This window comes from Arachis hypogaea, chromosome 17 (assembly GCF_003086295.3).
Source record: "Arachis hypogaea cultivar Tifrunner chromosome 17, arahy.Tifrunner.gnm2.J5K5, whole genome shotgun sequence".
NCBI lineage: Eukaryota > Viridiplantae > Streptophyta > Magnoliopsida > Fabales > Fabaceae > Arachis > Arachis hypogaea.
Window position 1 is genome coordinate 3877185 of NC_092052.1, and position 13393 is coordinate 3890577.

The 13393-nt window shown below is 32.2% G+C and overlaps 2 protein-coding genes across 5 annotated transcripts; one reads left to right on the forward strand and one right to left on the reverse strand.

The window, feature by feature from the left end:
• Window positions 1-274: 274 nt before the first annotated feature.
• On the reverse strand, window positions 275-6556 carry LOC112766001 (probable sugar phosphate/phosphate translocator At1g06470). Of its 3 annotated transcripts, none has more exons than XM_025811854.2 (13): window positions 6325-6556; window positions 4995-5649; window positions 4725-4894; window positions 4237-4322; window positions 4036-4085; window positions 3857-3924; window positions 3151-3251; window positions 2940-2952; window positions 2063-2247; window positions 1592-1678; window positions 1239-1333; window positions 1006-1144; window positions 275-608 (listed from the first exon to the last, which is right to left on the reverse strand). In XM_025811854.2, exons 2-12 carry the CDS (start codon window positions 5510-5512, stop codon window positions 1030-1032), a joined length of 1488 nt encoding a protein of 495 aa, XP_025667639.1. In that variant the 5' UTR covers window positions 5513-5649; window positions 6325-6556; the 3' UTR covers window positions 275-608; window positions 1006-1029. The 3 variants fall into 3 exon arrangements, with proteins under 3 accessions (XP_025667639.1, XP_025667638.1, XP_025667640.1); XM_025811853.2 differs by having other exon boundaries at window positions 4995-5681; XM_025811855.3 differs by having other exon boundaries at window positions 275-611; window positions 4995-5681.
• Window positions 6557-7154: 598 nt separating this feature from the next.
• On the forward strand, window positions 7155-10049 carry LOC112764856 (uncharacterized). Of its 2 annotated transcripts, none has more exons than XM_025810659.3 (6): window positions 7155-7502; window positions 8251-8364; window positions 8466-8748; window positions 8823-8940; window positions 9286-9450; window positions 9767-10049. In XM_025810659.3, the coding sequence occupies exons 1-6, from the start codon at window positions 7410-7412 to the stop codon at window positions 9801-9803; spliced, it is 810 nt and encodes a 269-aa protein (XP_025666444.1). In that variant the 5' UTR covers window positions 7155-7409; the 3' UTR covers window positions 9804-10049. The 2 variants fall into 2 exon arrangements, with proteins under 2 accessions (XP_025666444.1, XP_025666445.1); XM_025810660.3 differs by having other exon boundaries at window positions 8826-8940.
• Window positions 10050-13393: the final 3344 nt, after the last annotated feature.

The following is a 13393-nucleotide window of genomic DNA, read 5'->3' on the forward strand; positions in this document are numbered from 1 at the left end:
CTTTTCTTCTGCTTCATTATGTTAAGATATAGAAGAATTTCTTACTCAAATTTATAAGGTTTATTTGGTGTCCAAACTACACTTTTTCATGCATAGTTTATTGAATTTCATGAGCTGATTAAGATAAATCTTCACGCCAATTTGTATATATCATGTAGTATGGAACAGGACGACTTAGAGAAGCGTTGATGCCACTCAGTTATTTTCAGAATCTATACTTCCCCTTTTATAAGATTGAACATGACTCAGAATTAGATGAATCATCAGGCAAGAATAAACAAAATCAAAGAGTTACATTTATTACATAAGAACAAAAAATAGTAACATGTAACTCGATACATTAAAACAAAAATAAACCTTTGATCTACTACACCCTGCTGCCTTAATCTACAAAATATATCTTGACAACTCAAGTCAAGAATACCAAAATTTGTTCTACCGATGAAACACTAACAGAATACAAGATATTCAATCACAAAATTTTAAAATGGAAGTGATGAATGATTGGGCTTAAATGTTGATCATTGCCGGGCGATTTGTTTCCTCCGGTCTGACAAACTTGGAAAGCACCTTCACATCACAAATCCAATGGAAGCATCAAGAGGTAACTGCTGAAAACATGACATGAAGTCGGTCAGCAGGCGAGTCGTAGGAGCTACACAAATATAGCAATTGAGAGATCTTATATGCACTACTTAGTATACACTTCTCTTATATACCTATTAAAAGTGATTGATAAAAAATTCGTCTTTTATATCATAAACGAAAGGTGTACAAGAAAGGTGCACAATAAAAGTGGTACATTTCTCCATTGACAGAAAGTATTAATGAGTGCCATATTAGCAGTAGTAGTTGATAACATCAACATTCAAGCCCTGAGATGACCAAGACAAGCACTAATGATCTTATGATTAAAAAGGGAAAGTCAATTTATATATATCTGTAGATAAATAAGTTATTGTAGCTTCATGCATTACTTAACAACAATCCAACTGAGGGACTTACTTTGAAGATGTTGCTATGAAGGTTTCAGATATCCTGCTCATCCATCTCCTCAAGAATAACATATTTGCCAGCAGAATCTGTTGTGTGAAGCACTGCCACCTCGCCTTCACCAAAATGGCCCTTCTGAAGCTTCAGATATCTAAAATAGAAAAATAGATCGAAAAAACATACAAATAAGCATAATAAAATTAAAGGAAAAAGAATTTTGGAAGACAAGTTTGCTGATGACTTACTTGTACCAGTTGAATAAACTGACACCAAACAGAATAGTGCAGAGACCGAGTCCTTTCACCCATGTAAATTTATCATGAAAGTACAATACCGCAACCTACAGATAAACAACATATAATCAGAAAGTGCAAGTAAATCTACAATCAGCAACCACAACACTAAGAAACCTCTATCCTATTCGAACATAACATGCAACAGTTATCAAAAATATAGTACTAAATTAATTCATATACTGAAGCAATGTAATCTTGACAGAATGATACCGAAAGGATCTGGTAATAAACATACAAGATTAAGAGGGACCACTGGATATTCATACCAAAAGATAAGAACAATATCGAAACGTAGTTCATACCAATATGGTGACGGCCTCCTTGACTACCCCTGCTATTGTGACTGTGACTGCACTGGTTACTGAGACCAAAAAATATTCGGTTAACACCTGGAACAAGAAAAAATATCATATAGTTGCCTGTTGAGACTGTAAGTTTTAAGCAGAAGAGAAAGAAAAGAGAAGAAGAAAGATTATTAAACAATATGGACGTATTATTCTGATAGAACATGATGTGTTTACGAGAGAGGAATACTATCTCTGTTTATAACGAAGTGAAATCCTAATCCTAGTTAAGTAAGGATAAAGGAAATGATCATGAAATAAGTAGATATCTCAGGTAATCCTAGGAGATATGATTTGATATGCTGAAATATGATAGAGACATTACAAGATATTCTCCTTATTTCTAACAAAGCGTATCTCAAAAAAGTCAATAAGAAGCTAGTTGTGTTAGATCAGAGCACAAATGAATCTTGAAGGGAATACCATTACCATGAAAAAGGCAAGAATGCCCCCTAAAATCATCAGGAAGAAACTTTGAGTAATATGCCTTGAATCATCAAAGTATTTGTTGTTATGGAGTTCATGCCATGGATCTAATGCAAGAGAGAGAAGTGCAGTTGCCACTGCCATTACTGGTGCTACATAGCTCATAAGCGTAAGTGGATCTTTTAGACCTGAAACATTTGAAAATGCACATAAAGGCTTTGCTAGACTATAATAGAACTTATAAATTTGTATTAGTGAAGTAAGGGATAAAGGACACTACTTACATCTAAGATTCTAACATCGAAAATATCTTTTGATTTATTTCATGAAACTATCCTTGCCATTACCTATCTCCTAGATATCAATCCCGGTTGAGATTTTAAGCCTGTTCATTAAGGTCTATATATATTTGCCTTCATCTCCTACATATACTATGGAGTATGGAGGATTTAGTTCAACATATGAAATGAATAAATAATGGAGAGAGTAGTGGTCTATGTAAACTAAGTTATTGCTGTCTACAACTACAAATGGTGTACAATGATCTCTTAAACATCTGCTTTAGTTTTCTAACAATCATATGATCTCTCATGCTTAAGAATATTTATGACATCTTAGGTATAAAGTACGCATCTACCCTTTTTTTTAAAGTACATCTGCATTTTCAGTAAAGGCACAAAGATTCTGCTATCAGCTTATACAGGAACAAAAAAAAGGCACTAAGTTATATTAAATTTATGGGTTGATTGACTGAAACCAACAAGAAATAAATAAGCAAAAGATTATTTTAACCAATAAAGTTTATCAAATATATTGTAACAAATCTATTATGAATGAAGATGTGCCTAATGATTCATGTGGAGTTATACAGGGAACTTACCATAGGTTTCTTTCTTCAATTTGGTTTTTGAGTCAACATGCACAACAAGAATGAAAATTAGGTTCCGCGGCAACAAAACAAGGTAAGAATACTAGTTACTAAGGGAACAAAGAAAAATAATGAAACTTTAATGTGGTTCTGCAAGTGCTCACTTGTATTTTATACATACAGACTTTTTAAGCAAAAGAAAAAAAAAATGCAAATATCATACCTGCAAAAGGATCTGGGTCATACACCAGCGGAACCCTGACATAACAGCAGCAAGCATAACAAGTATAAACCCCCATAACTGAAATTCTGTCTCTTTTGCAACTGCAGTGCACAGAAATAAGATGGGTACGTGTGTGAATTCTCAATGTGGTATGTTTTCCTAATGCTTGAAAAGTTCGCTGGGCAAGCTTCAATTGAAAATTTAAAATCAAGAGAACTTGTAATCGTGATACTACATAGAACTGAGAAACATTCACCATGACGGTGAAAAAGAATCAAAACCCAATATTAGTTGAAATCTTTAACTGGTTCACTGTTCAATAGTTTACTAAACAATGTTGAGGTATTAACTGGAAAAACCAAAATTCAGAATGGACTAGGAACTTCCAAGAGCACACAAAGACATAGGGGCCATTCTAAATTCTGATAAACATTCCAAAATATCATGGAAAAGCAAATTAAGTAAGTTAACAATGTAAGATCAACTCCTCTCCAGAAGCTATTTCACTTAAAAAATCACAATGTTTCAAGAAATCGCATATTCAACATGGAACAATATGATGGAACCATAGAACTGTTAATAATTAGCATCCATATTCAGTTAATCTTTGTTAATGCCTGTTGGGAGCTATATTGGGTCAGATGTTCTGATTTTGAAAGTGCAAATAAATGCAAATTAAAACGAGAAGCTCTTAGACTGAACATGCCTGTTAGTAATATGCCGACAGAGATGACTACGATGATGCCAGATAGTTTATAGCTTGGTGCCTCCAACCTTCCAACAAATATTTGACAATTCAATGGCAAAAACATGAATTGAAACAATTTTGACTTGTTTATACTTGAATACGCACACAGATGACATATGAGGAAAAGAGAAAATTACCGAAATGCAAAAGCAAACAGAAGGAGAAAAATTGGAGCCCCAGATTTACACTGCAAGAGGAAAGGACAATGAAGTTAGGGAAGAAGGATAGTATCTTCTACAAAATAGTGGGCGATGTAGTGAAATGAGACGTGACATTACAAAAGAATTTAAACAAATATTTCCCTCAGGTTACATGAGAAGAACAGAAATATCACCTACCATTGTAGCAAACGTGACAGAGATGGAAATTAAAGATGCATTGCTCAGGTTAACATCCAATGCTGTTCCAAGAGCAGTCGGCACAACTGTGAAAGGCAAAGTCCATCTGTGGCATTAGTTGATAGAAAAGTTAATATAACGAGTGATGAGATTTTTGCATGAAAAACAGCTTCACTGTAAAGAAATGACACAAGATTTTTTAAATTAAAAAAAAAAAGGAAAAGAAGGAAGGGGGAAGGATTTTGGGGGGGGGGGGGGGGGGGGCTAACTATAACAGAAAAGTGACATGCCTTCAAATATCCCAAGTAGTGTTGTAACTATACATTTTTGTTAGTATTTTCCAAGTCAGAATAACAACTACCACAAAGAGCAATGAACTATAACAGTCAATAACACAAACTTAATGACCAAAAACAAAAAATGTACCTAGAAGTTTTAATATGGAATACCCAGTCAGCATAACCAAGTGAGCTGAGTTCAAAGGCTACCTTTCAAAAAGTAATCCCTCCAAGACATGACAACACCAGTTTGAAATTTATGAGACCAGCACCAGGTAATAATCTTTGATAGGACACCTTGCATTATGAAGTGGAAAGTATTCATCATATAAGGAGCCGGGAACTTCCCCATATCAGCTCCTAATAGAGTTTTATTGTACCTGTTCAAATTAGTAGAAAAACAAGAAAATGCGAATTGTAAATAACCTTACATAGTGTATCTATGCATGTGATGACCACTTGTATCAAGAAGAAACTTACAGGGTCAAACATAGACTGAATGTGTACCAAATAAGAATGAAAAAAATGGTCTTTAAAATATATCCCACAGAAATAGGATTGCGGGAGCTTTTCGCCAAAGATCCATGATCTTCCAAGGACATGGAGGAGTCAACATGAGTCAGTCCCCCTGTAGGCCTGTTCTCAATATCAAAAGGGACATGCTTCTCAGATCCATTTACTCTCCGATGAATTGAATCTTCATCCATGTTACTAGCACCATACAAAATGCTATGCTGAAACTTTAGGTGAAACAGTCTCTCCCTTTCTAAAGGTCCTCTTTGTAGCTCCTGATGAAATAATAATTCAAAACCAGGGTCTTCGTCCACAAGATCACTCCTTGCATTTCCTAATTCCCTATTGAAATGGACTTCTTCGTCCGCATCACACCAGCGTGAAAATGAAGGCTCTCTACCAAAGACAGAACCTACTCTTCCACTGTTGCCACCAGTGATCCTAGCAAAGTTGCCCTTGTCAGAATCCAATTCACTCTGTACCATTTCCTTCTGTATGTCGAATTATTGCCATTTATATACTCCACAACAAATCCAGCATACTCTTTGACCAAAACCAACTACTTAACCTCACTTGGGTGCATAACAAAGCCAGGGCACAAGCTGCCTTTCTAGCACAGGACCTGGTTTCATAATCAAATTCATCAAATTACGCCTGCATGATGGACTTAAAATCATTGATCAGTGATCAAAGAATAAACAAATCAAACATTGATTGTCATTACATCTTAGAACAATAAGGCAAGATATTTTTAAAAACCAAAAGAAACAATTGCTCCTTGATAGCCACCACCATTTTGCAGTTAGATTAAGCTGAATGTTCATAGAAGACAGGTACATCTTCCCTATTCATCTAAATGAAGCAATAAACATTGATTGTTTAGAAACTACTAGGAAATACCAATTCTTCAAATTTTTTATTGAAATTAGTTTATGCTAACTATGCAATGTTAGACAATGCAATGAAAATAACAATAACAAAATACGGAATGTGTGTGTCAGAGAGAAAGAGAAGCTAAATACAAATTATGGTGGTTATTTTCTTCATCATTGGGACCATTATGTATTCGTCTTGAAAACAAAGATACAAGGACCCATTCGAGCTAAAGCTAGCTCGCACGCGACCAATATGATAAAAATGCAAACTTTGGGATCAAAAACTATTTTTTTTTTATTAATATATCTTTTGTTTGTATATAGAAATCATCATCCATCCCAATTCCATAACAATAAGAAAGACCCACGATGAATTAGTTATTGAAATGAACATTTGGCGGGGAACAAAGAATGAAACTGACCTAAGGAAGAGAGAGAGAGAGAGAGATCCAATCTGGGTCGGTGAGATCAAGCTTTTTTGTGTGCGGAAAAAATCGGTCTTTGAGATGGAATTGGATTGAATGTCGTTATTGTTTGTTGAAGACGGCACCTCAAATCATATGAACGTCAAATTCATTGTTCATATTTGTGAATTCTGATTTTTGCATTTTGCAGCTAAAGCTTAATGCTTTCAGCTTTGAACAATGTCAAGATAACTCTACTTTGCATTTTTAGTTACATTATATTGTAAAAATTATGTTGTAATTAAATTGTACATTTTGCAATATGCAAATATTCCCTTTTTATATATTTAGTAATTTCATTTGTTTAATTGTAGAATTGTTAATAAGAGACAGTTATTTATAATTTAAAAGATATATAAAAGAATTTCACTACATCTACAAGAAAAAAAAAAGGAGCTGTAAAAGTTTAACATATTTTTTTAAAGTTAATTCTATAGTGCTTATTATTTAGGATTGAATTTTTACCGAATTGTTTTTATAATCTATAATTTTTTATATTTTTTAATTAAATATTAACTATCTAACTTATTTTTGATAATTAAACACTATAATTTTAGACATTATAACAAATATTTTTTAAAAAAAAGTGTGCAAGTATCAATATCAAGAGTACATGACAATTTTTCCTATTATACTTTTCAAATTTCATTTTTCATTTTTGATTCATTGGATAATTTGGAGAAAATGTTCACCCAAGAATGCCCCTATCAAAGACAAAAATGGAGGCAATAGAAGCAAGTGGGGTGACATGTGAGTATGTGACTAATTTGAAGCAGCAATATTCTATTCTACTAAAGTTGATAATTTAGGTTAGTGGGTCAGGACCATGTGGCATCTTTAACTCTTTACACCTTCAAGTTTCAAAGATATTTAGATTCAGTGGGCCCCACATGTTCCTTTGCTCAACCAAAAAATCTTCCACAGTGCTCAATGATTGGCTTCTCACTGCTTATAATCTTATTCATCTTCAGATCCACACAGTGTCACACACTTCATCATATTCATCTTCATCTTGGTTTAGTGAATTTTAGTGCAAAAAAAACATGGAGAGTGAATTGGTGAGGCGCAGAGTTAACTTGATTGCTTCCCATTTTGCATCAACTGATGACATCTCAGCTACTCATGTTCTCCCTATGGTAATTAATTTATCAATTATTTTTTTTATTGAAGAAATTGTTTGAATTGATCAATTGAAATTATGGATTTTTATTGACATGCTTGACAAGTTGATACTAAGTGGGGAGCAAGAGTAGTGAACTTGTGTTCCTCACTGAGGTCATATGATTAGAATCTTAGGATCATGTTTTATCATGAGAGAATCTAACTAACTGAATATGATTTGGGTATCTTATGTAAAGTAAATTCTCTTTTGTTTCATTTTTGGATTCTCTCTAAAGGGAGATAGGGAAAATTTATTCTTTAAATCAGTTGGTGAGATTCACACATATCATAATAAATTGATATTAGGTTGGATAATGTTTTCCCTTTTTGGTTTTAAGATTGGATGAATTGATGTAATTGTGCATCTAGCTTTTCATAAATTCTTTGTAACTCTGTAGTCTGACATCATTATCATTGCATATCTGCATTCATAGGTAGTAGTAATTGTTGAAATCCAAGATGTGAAAAGTTCCTAAGCTTAGCATAGTGTTCTAGCAACTTTAAACTTTATAAAACAAAAGGATTTAACATCAGATCTCTGTGTTTCATAAAGGGCAAGGAATTAATTAGTTCTATATTAAGATGCTAATTCAGAATTTCCATGTGCTTCTGTTTTCTAGCATTTTTTGTATGATGTCTTATATAATAATCTTTACCCTTTTCATCATTAGTATTTGTATGCAACTTGTTTTGTTAATTCATTTTCATTCCCTTTTTCATCAGAACTGCAGTGGTAGTTTGAACTCTGTGCTCCGGCGATGCGATAACAAGGTGTATTTCGCGCGCCAATCATCTGAATCTTATGGTTATTTCATGAGGCAGATTTCAGCTGAAGAGGTAATAACAACAAATTTCTTATTGCCTGAAATACTCCTTCTATGTGATTCTTTTTCAGAAGAAGAAACTTAGTAGCATAATTAATATGAAAAATTTTGCAGGGTGCTCCAACTCCTAAAACTTTTGGTTCTGCATCTGATCAGAGTCCTGCTAACACAAGAGCACCATGTTTTGCTAGACCCGAAAGTACACCTTGTTTTGCCAGACCCCAAAGAGCGCCGTGTTTTGCTAGACCAGCGAGAACTGAATCGGATTACTTAAGTTCAGTGGTCCAACCATTGGCTCCAGTTCAGGGTGGTGAATTTAGTACACTTGAACCTCCTTCATTTTCTAGGCCAAGGAAACCGCTACCGCGAGTAGACCAACTACATTCTGAAATTAATGGTTAGTATGTTAGAGATTTGAACCCAAAAGTTATTAAAATGGAACCATGTTACATTTATAAACCTTTTCCTTAGCAGGAACTGAGTGGTCTCCGAGGATGGATGTGGCGGAATCAAAAGGAAAATATGTTATCACAGTTGAAGTTCCAGGTGTTAGGATCAATGACATAAGAGTGGAGGTTGATGATCAAAAGTAAGTAACCATTTCTGTTATAATCTTCTCAACTGAAGGAAAGGATAAAGCTTAATCAAATGTTGCATAATCTTTTTACTCAAGTCACTATTGAAGTCTCATATGTGATCCAATTTATGCATATGCATCGAAAAGTAAGTCTTATCTGACTAGATGGAATCGGCTACATTGATCAAATCAAATTATGTTAATGTATGTGTTTAAACCATTTCTTATGATATATGTTTCATAAAAAATTGTGAAAGAAAGAATGGTAGGTAGAAAAATCAAAATGTTAACAATAATTAACATTCTTGGTTATGAATTGTGTTAAGTTTGTGACCAACTATATGAACTGTGTGGCAGGTTATCTGTAAAAGGTAGACGCTCTACTAGCTACTTGACAATTGCAGGGTCTCCGAATGCCTCGTTTTCTTCGTATCACAAGCGCGAGATACTATATGGACCATGCGAGGCGGTCTGGCCACTCCCTTCCGGCGTGAACAAGGATCATATATCAGCTGAATTCCAGTGAGTGAAACCTTAAGTGTTATTTAACTTATTTGTTGATTATTTAAGATTCATAACTCTTGAAACTAGCCACTGATGCATAGTTCATTACAGAGTTAATAGTATTCTAAAATCAAATTTTCAATTCAGCTAGAAAACTAAGTACAATCATGATTCATAAAGACTCAATATCTCACAATCACATAAGTACATTTGAACTTCCAAAAGAAGTGTTAGTGTTTGATTGAATCTATGTTAACATTCTTCATCAATAGTAGACACATGTGAATTGAAGCTGATATTTGTAATCTTGTTTTCTTTGTTTCTGAAATTTCAGGGATGGATTTCTTCAGATAATAATTCCTAAGATTTGAATGAGCAATAATGTTGATTGCAGCCAAAACATATTTTGGAGCATTTGTTTGGTTATGATCATATCATATCATATCATATCATAAATAGATCATAAGATAGGCTATGTTGTGCTTTGGAAATGCTTTTATTTCTTCTGTACCAATTATGTCTATCTATATCTTATTTTATATATGCCACTAAACAAAAGAATTTGGCTGAACCTTAGTATATATATACATATTTATGGCTTAATTTTGATTGATCAAGATATTATTGCTGATCTTATTTTACATTGTATGTTGATTTATTTGAAGATTTATTACAGGATATGATGAATGCATAAAAAACAAAGTTAAAATATCCATTATATTCAGTATCATTAAGCTGAATAGTTAACATTCCAAAATATATAGAGACAACTTTTATGCAGCAGCAACTGAATCATTCTCCTCCTTTCACCAGAGTTTGGATTCACGTCTTATATGATCTAATTTTGCAAAATAACACAGGCAATCTTGTAAGTAAAAAGAATTAAGGAAATGATAATAAAACCAACGCTGGCTAAGGAAACTTTTATGGTAAATAGCTACTTGAAATATATGTATATTTGTAATTATTTTTCTTTCCCTTCAATATATTGTACCTTGGAATAACCTAAATAAATAAGGGAAGAAATCATAATCATGTACATAAAACATAAGCAAAAAGAAAAAACCACTCAAATTGAGAGCCAAACAGCCCAAACTCAAGTTCACTTAGACCATGCTTGGGATTAGTCACCATATTCAAAGGGGGTGTTCAAGACCCGGTCCGGATTCAAGACATATTTTGCTGGATTCGGGTTTATTATTTTTACCCGGTTCTATTTTTGGGTTTGTTTTTTTGGTTACGCTTCGGGTCGCTTGGTCCGGAGGTTTTTATGATAAAAAAAAATATGTATTTTTGAGTGAAATTGGTAATGTCATATTATATTTTTATACTTCAATTAATATTATATCATACAATATTGTTTTTGGTTTAAAATAATTTATTTTGGTATAAACAACTTAATTAAGCTTCTTTTAAAAAAATAGTTTAAACAATAAATGCTTATATTAAAATTAACTTATAAACAAGTTATTTTGTGTTTAGTTTTTTAATTCTAAAAGAGTTTATTTTTAAAAAAAATGTGATAGAAAAACTTTTTATCATGAGAGAACTCGTTTTTTTTTTAACTTTTTTATAAGCACTTAAATAACTTCTTAAAAAGTTACAATTTGATTTTGAAAATTACATAAGACATTAATACTATTACTTTTCATAAGCCAAAAACTCAAAAAAGTAAGTTCACAAAAAAGTAACTTTTGAAGTTAGTATATAAAATTTACAAATTTATATATACTAATTTTATATTGGATCGATCTAATTTATTTCGGGTTGTTTTCAAGACAGATCAAAATAGACCCGGTGTTTATTTAAAATCGAATTTAAATCTAATTAAACCCGACCCGACCTATATATATAAAACCAAGCTGTCGCCCTAACAGTGAGTTCCAAAACACTCCACTATTCTCTTTGAATCATTCGATATATCAGATTGAAATGTTGGAAAGTATAGTTTATAGTCAAAGAGAAAGCTTATGTAACCTATAATGAGTTAAAAATTGTCCAAAATTCTCCCCTTAATTAAGTTAAATAGAATTTGATAATAAAACTCATAAAACCATGTTCAGTGCAGGGGCAAAGCTTAATACATAGGAAGGGGACAATGGCCACCTTATTCATAACTTAAAGTTTTCCATTATAGAGTTAGGTTTTTCCCTAATTTTATTTTTTTGTCTTCTCTCAAGTTATGCCTTTCATGTTGGCTTCCTCCACCAAGCATTAGCTCTAGTCCCTTCCCTGATTCAGTGTGAATTTTAATATTAATAAATAATAAGTACTTGCACTATATGAATATAATATCAGTCATATTTAGTATATACTAAAATCAGTCATCAATATAAAATACATATTTAAAATAAATTAAATAATACATCACAATCTAGCTAGAACTTAACATATTCATATAATAATGGATATTATATATTCAAGTTTTATAACACAAAAACTATATGATCTTACCTTGGACTAACCACATGAGACAGAGACCATGGGGGAGAAGGAGTTCTCTCAGAATCTATAACATAACATAGGGAGAAAAAAAAAGATCAATAATATATTTCAACTAATTGTTATTACCTATGAAGCACGGACACTTCGCTGAGTTGTTGTGTCCGTGTATCGGACATATTTCGGATACGACACTCATCGACACTCGTTCGACATGCGTGTCTAATAAAAAATAAAAAAAAATTATCCGGACACGTCTAAATACCATCACGTGCCAACATATCCAGCCTTATTCTTAACATATATTCTTAAAATAAATTTAGATATAGTATATATTATTATTTATTAAAACAAAAAATATTTTAAATACTTGATATAATTAAAATAAGACATTAAAAATTTTAATTTATATTTTAATATTAATAAAATATCAAAATATCATTACGATTTATCTAAAAAATACTTTATATTTTATATGTATACGTGTCCTCGTGTCATGTAAGATTTTAAAATTTGCGTGTCGACGTATTCCGTATCATATCGTGTCCCGTGTCCCGTGTCTGTCTCGTGCATCATAGGTTATTACAATCCAACCAAGATTTCATGCAAATTGAACAAGTATTGTAATAGATTCACTTTTTAATATTAAAGTTACAATCCAAACAATTGAATGCTGTAATAGCAACAATAAACTAAAGCTATATTTTATCATTTACTATAAATAATTAGATTAGATATATACTTGGAATTAAAACTTACCTTCTGAAAAGTATTGTTGATCATTAGGGTTGAACTGATTTATGTTTTGGTGAGCATCTACCAAAACATTTTCAACCTCAACACTTTTTGTTTGTGGTTCTTCTTTTTCTTCTTTTTTCTTAGGTGTTGAAGTTTCCTCAGTCACAGTAACACCCATTTCCTAATTGAAATTTTAGCAATAAACCTTTAAAACCATTGAATAATAATGAATTAAAATATAATCTTATATTTATCAAAATTTTGTAAACTCACTTTCACTACTGTTGTTTCAACATTTTCCATTTTCACTTTTTTTGGCTTGCGACCTGGGCGAGTACCTTCTTTCTCAAATCTTTCAACCTCTTTTAAAGATCTACACATAATTCCTGACTCCGTATGATAATAGAACTACAAAAATAAAATTTTTTAAAAAATAAATATAAGTTGTCAATAATAGGAATGTTCGCGGTGCAGTTTGAATCGATTTTGAGTCAAAAACTCATACGATCCGAATACTGTATTTACTTGTGGTGTGGTTTGGATTGGATTTTTTTTTTTTTTAAATTCTATCCGATCCATCAGATTTCAAACGGTTTGGATTTGATTGGATTTACTGTTTTATAAATTAAAATAATTAAATATATATAACAAGTCTCAACATCAAATTTTAAATAACCAACAATAACATAACAAGTCTCAATAATATCTTAAAAAACCAACGATAACATAACAATAGAAATAAAATTATAGGTATGTTAAAATAAATAAATAAATCACATTC

Excerpts from the sequence above, each read along its gene's own strand:
- LOC112764856 (XM_025810659.3), top strand. The coding sequence starts at position 7,410 with ATGGAGAGTGAATTGGTGAGGCGCAGAGTTAACTTGATTGCTTCCCAT. Across the intron at positions 8,749-8,822 it reads ACTACATTCTGAAATTAATG|CAGGAACTGAGTGGTCTCCG; the intron begins GTTAGTATGTTA and ends CCTTTTCCTTAG. Across the intron at positions 8,941-9,285 it reads GTGGAGGTTGATGATCAAAA|GTTATCTGTAAAAGGTAGAC; the intron begins GTAAGTAACCAT and ends ACTGTGTGGCAG.
- LOC112766001 (XM_025811854.2), bottom strand. The coding sequence starts at position 5,512 with ATGGTACAGAGTGAATTGGATTCTGACAAGGGCAACTTTGCTAGGATC. Across the intron at positions 3,925-4,035 it reads CTGTTTGCTTTTGCATTTCG|GTTGGAGGCACCAAGCTATA; the intron begins GTAATTTTCTCT and ends ATTTGTTGGAAG. Across the intron at positions 1,334-1,591 it reads AGGAGGCCGTCACCATATTG|GTTGCGGTATTGTACTTTCA; the intron begins GTATGAACTACG and ends GTTTATCTGTAG.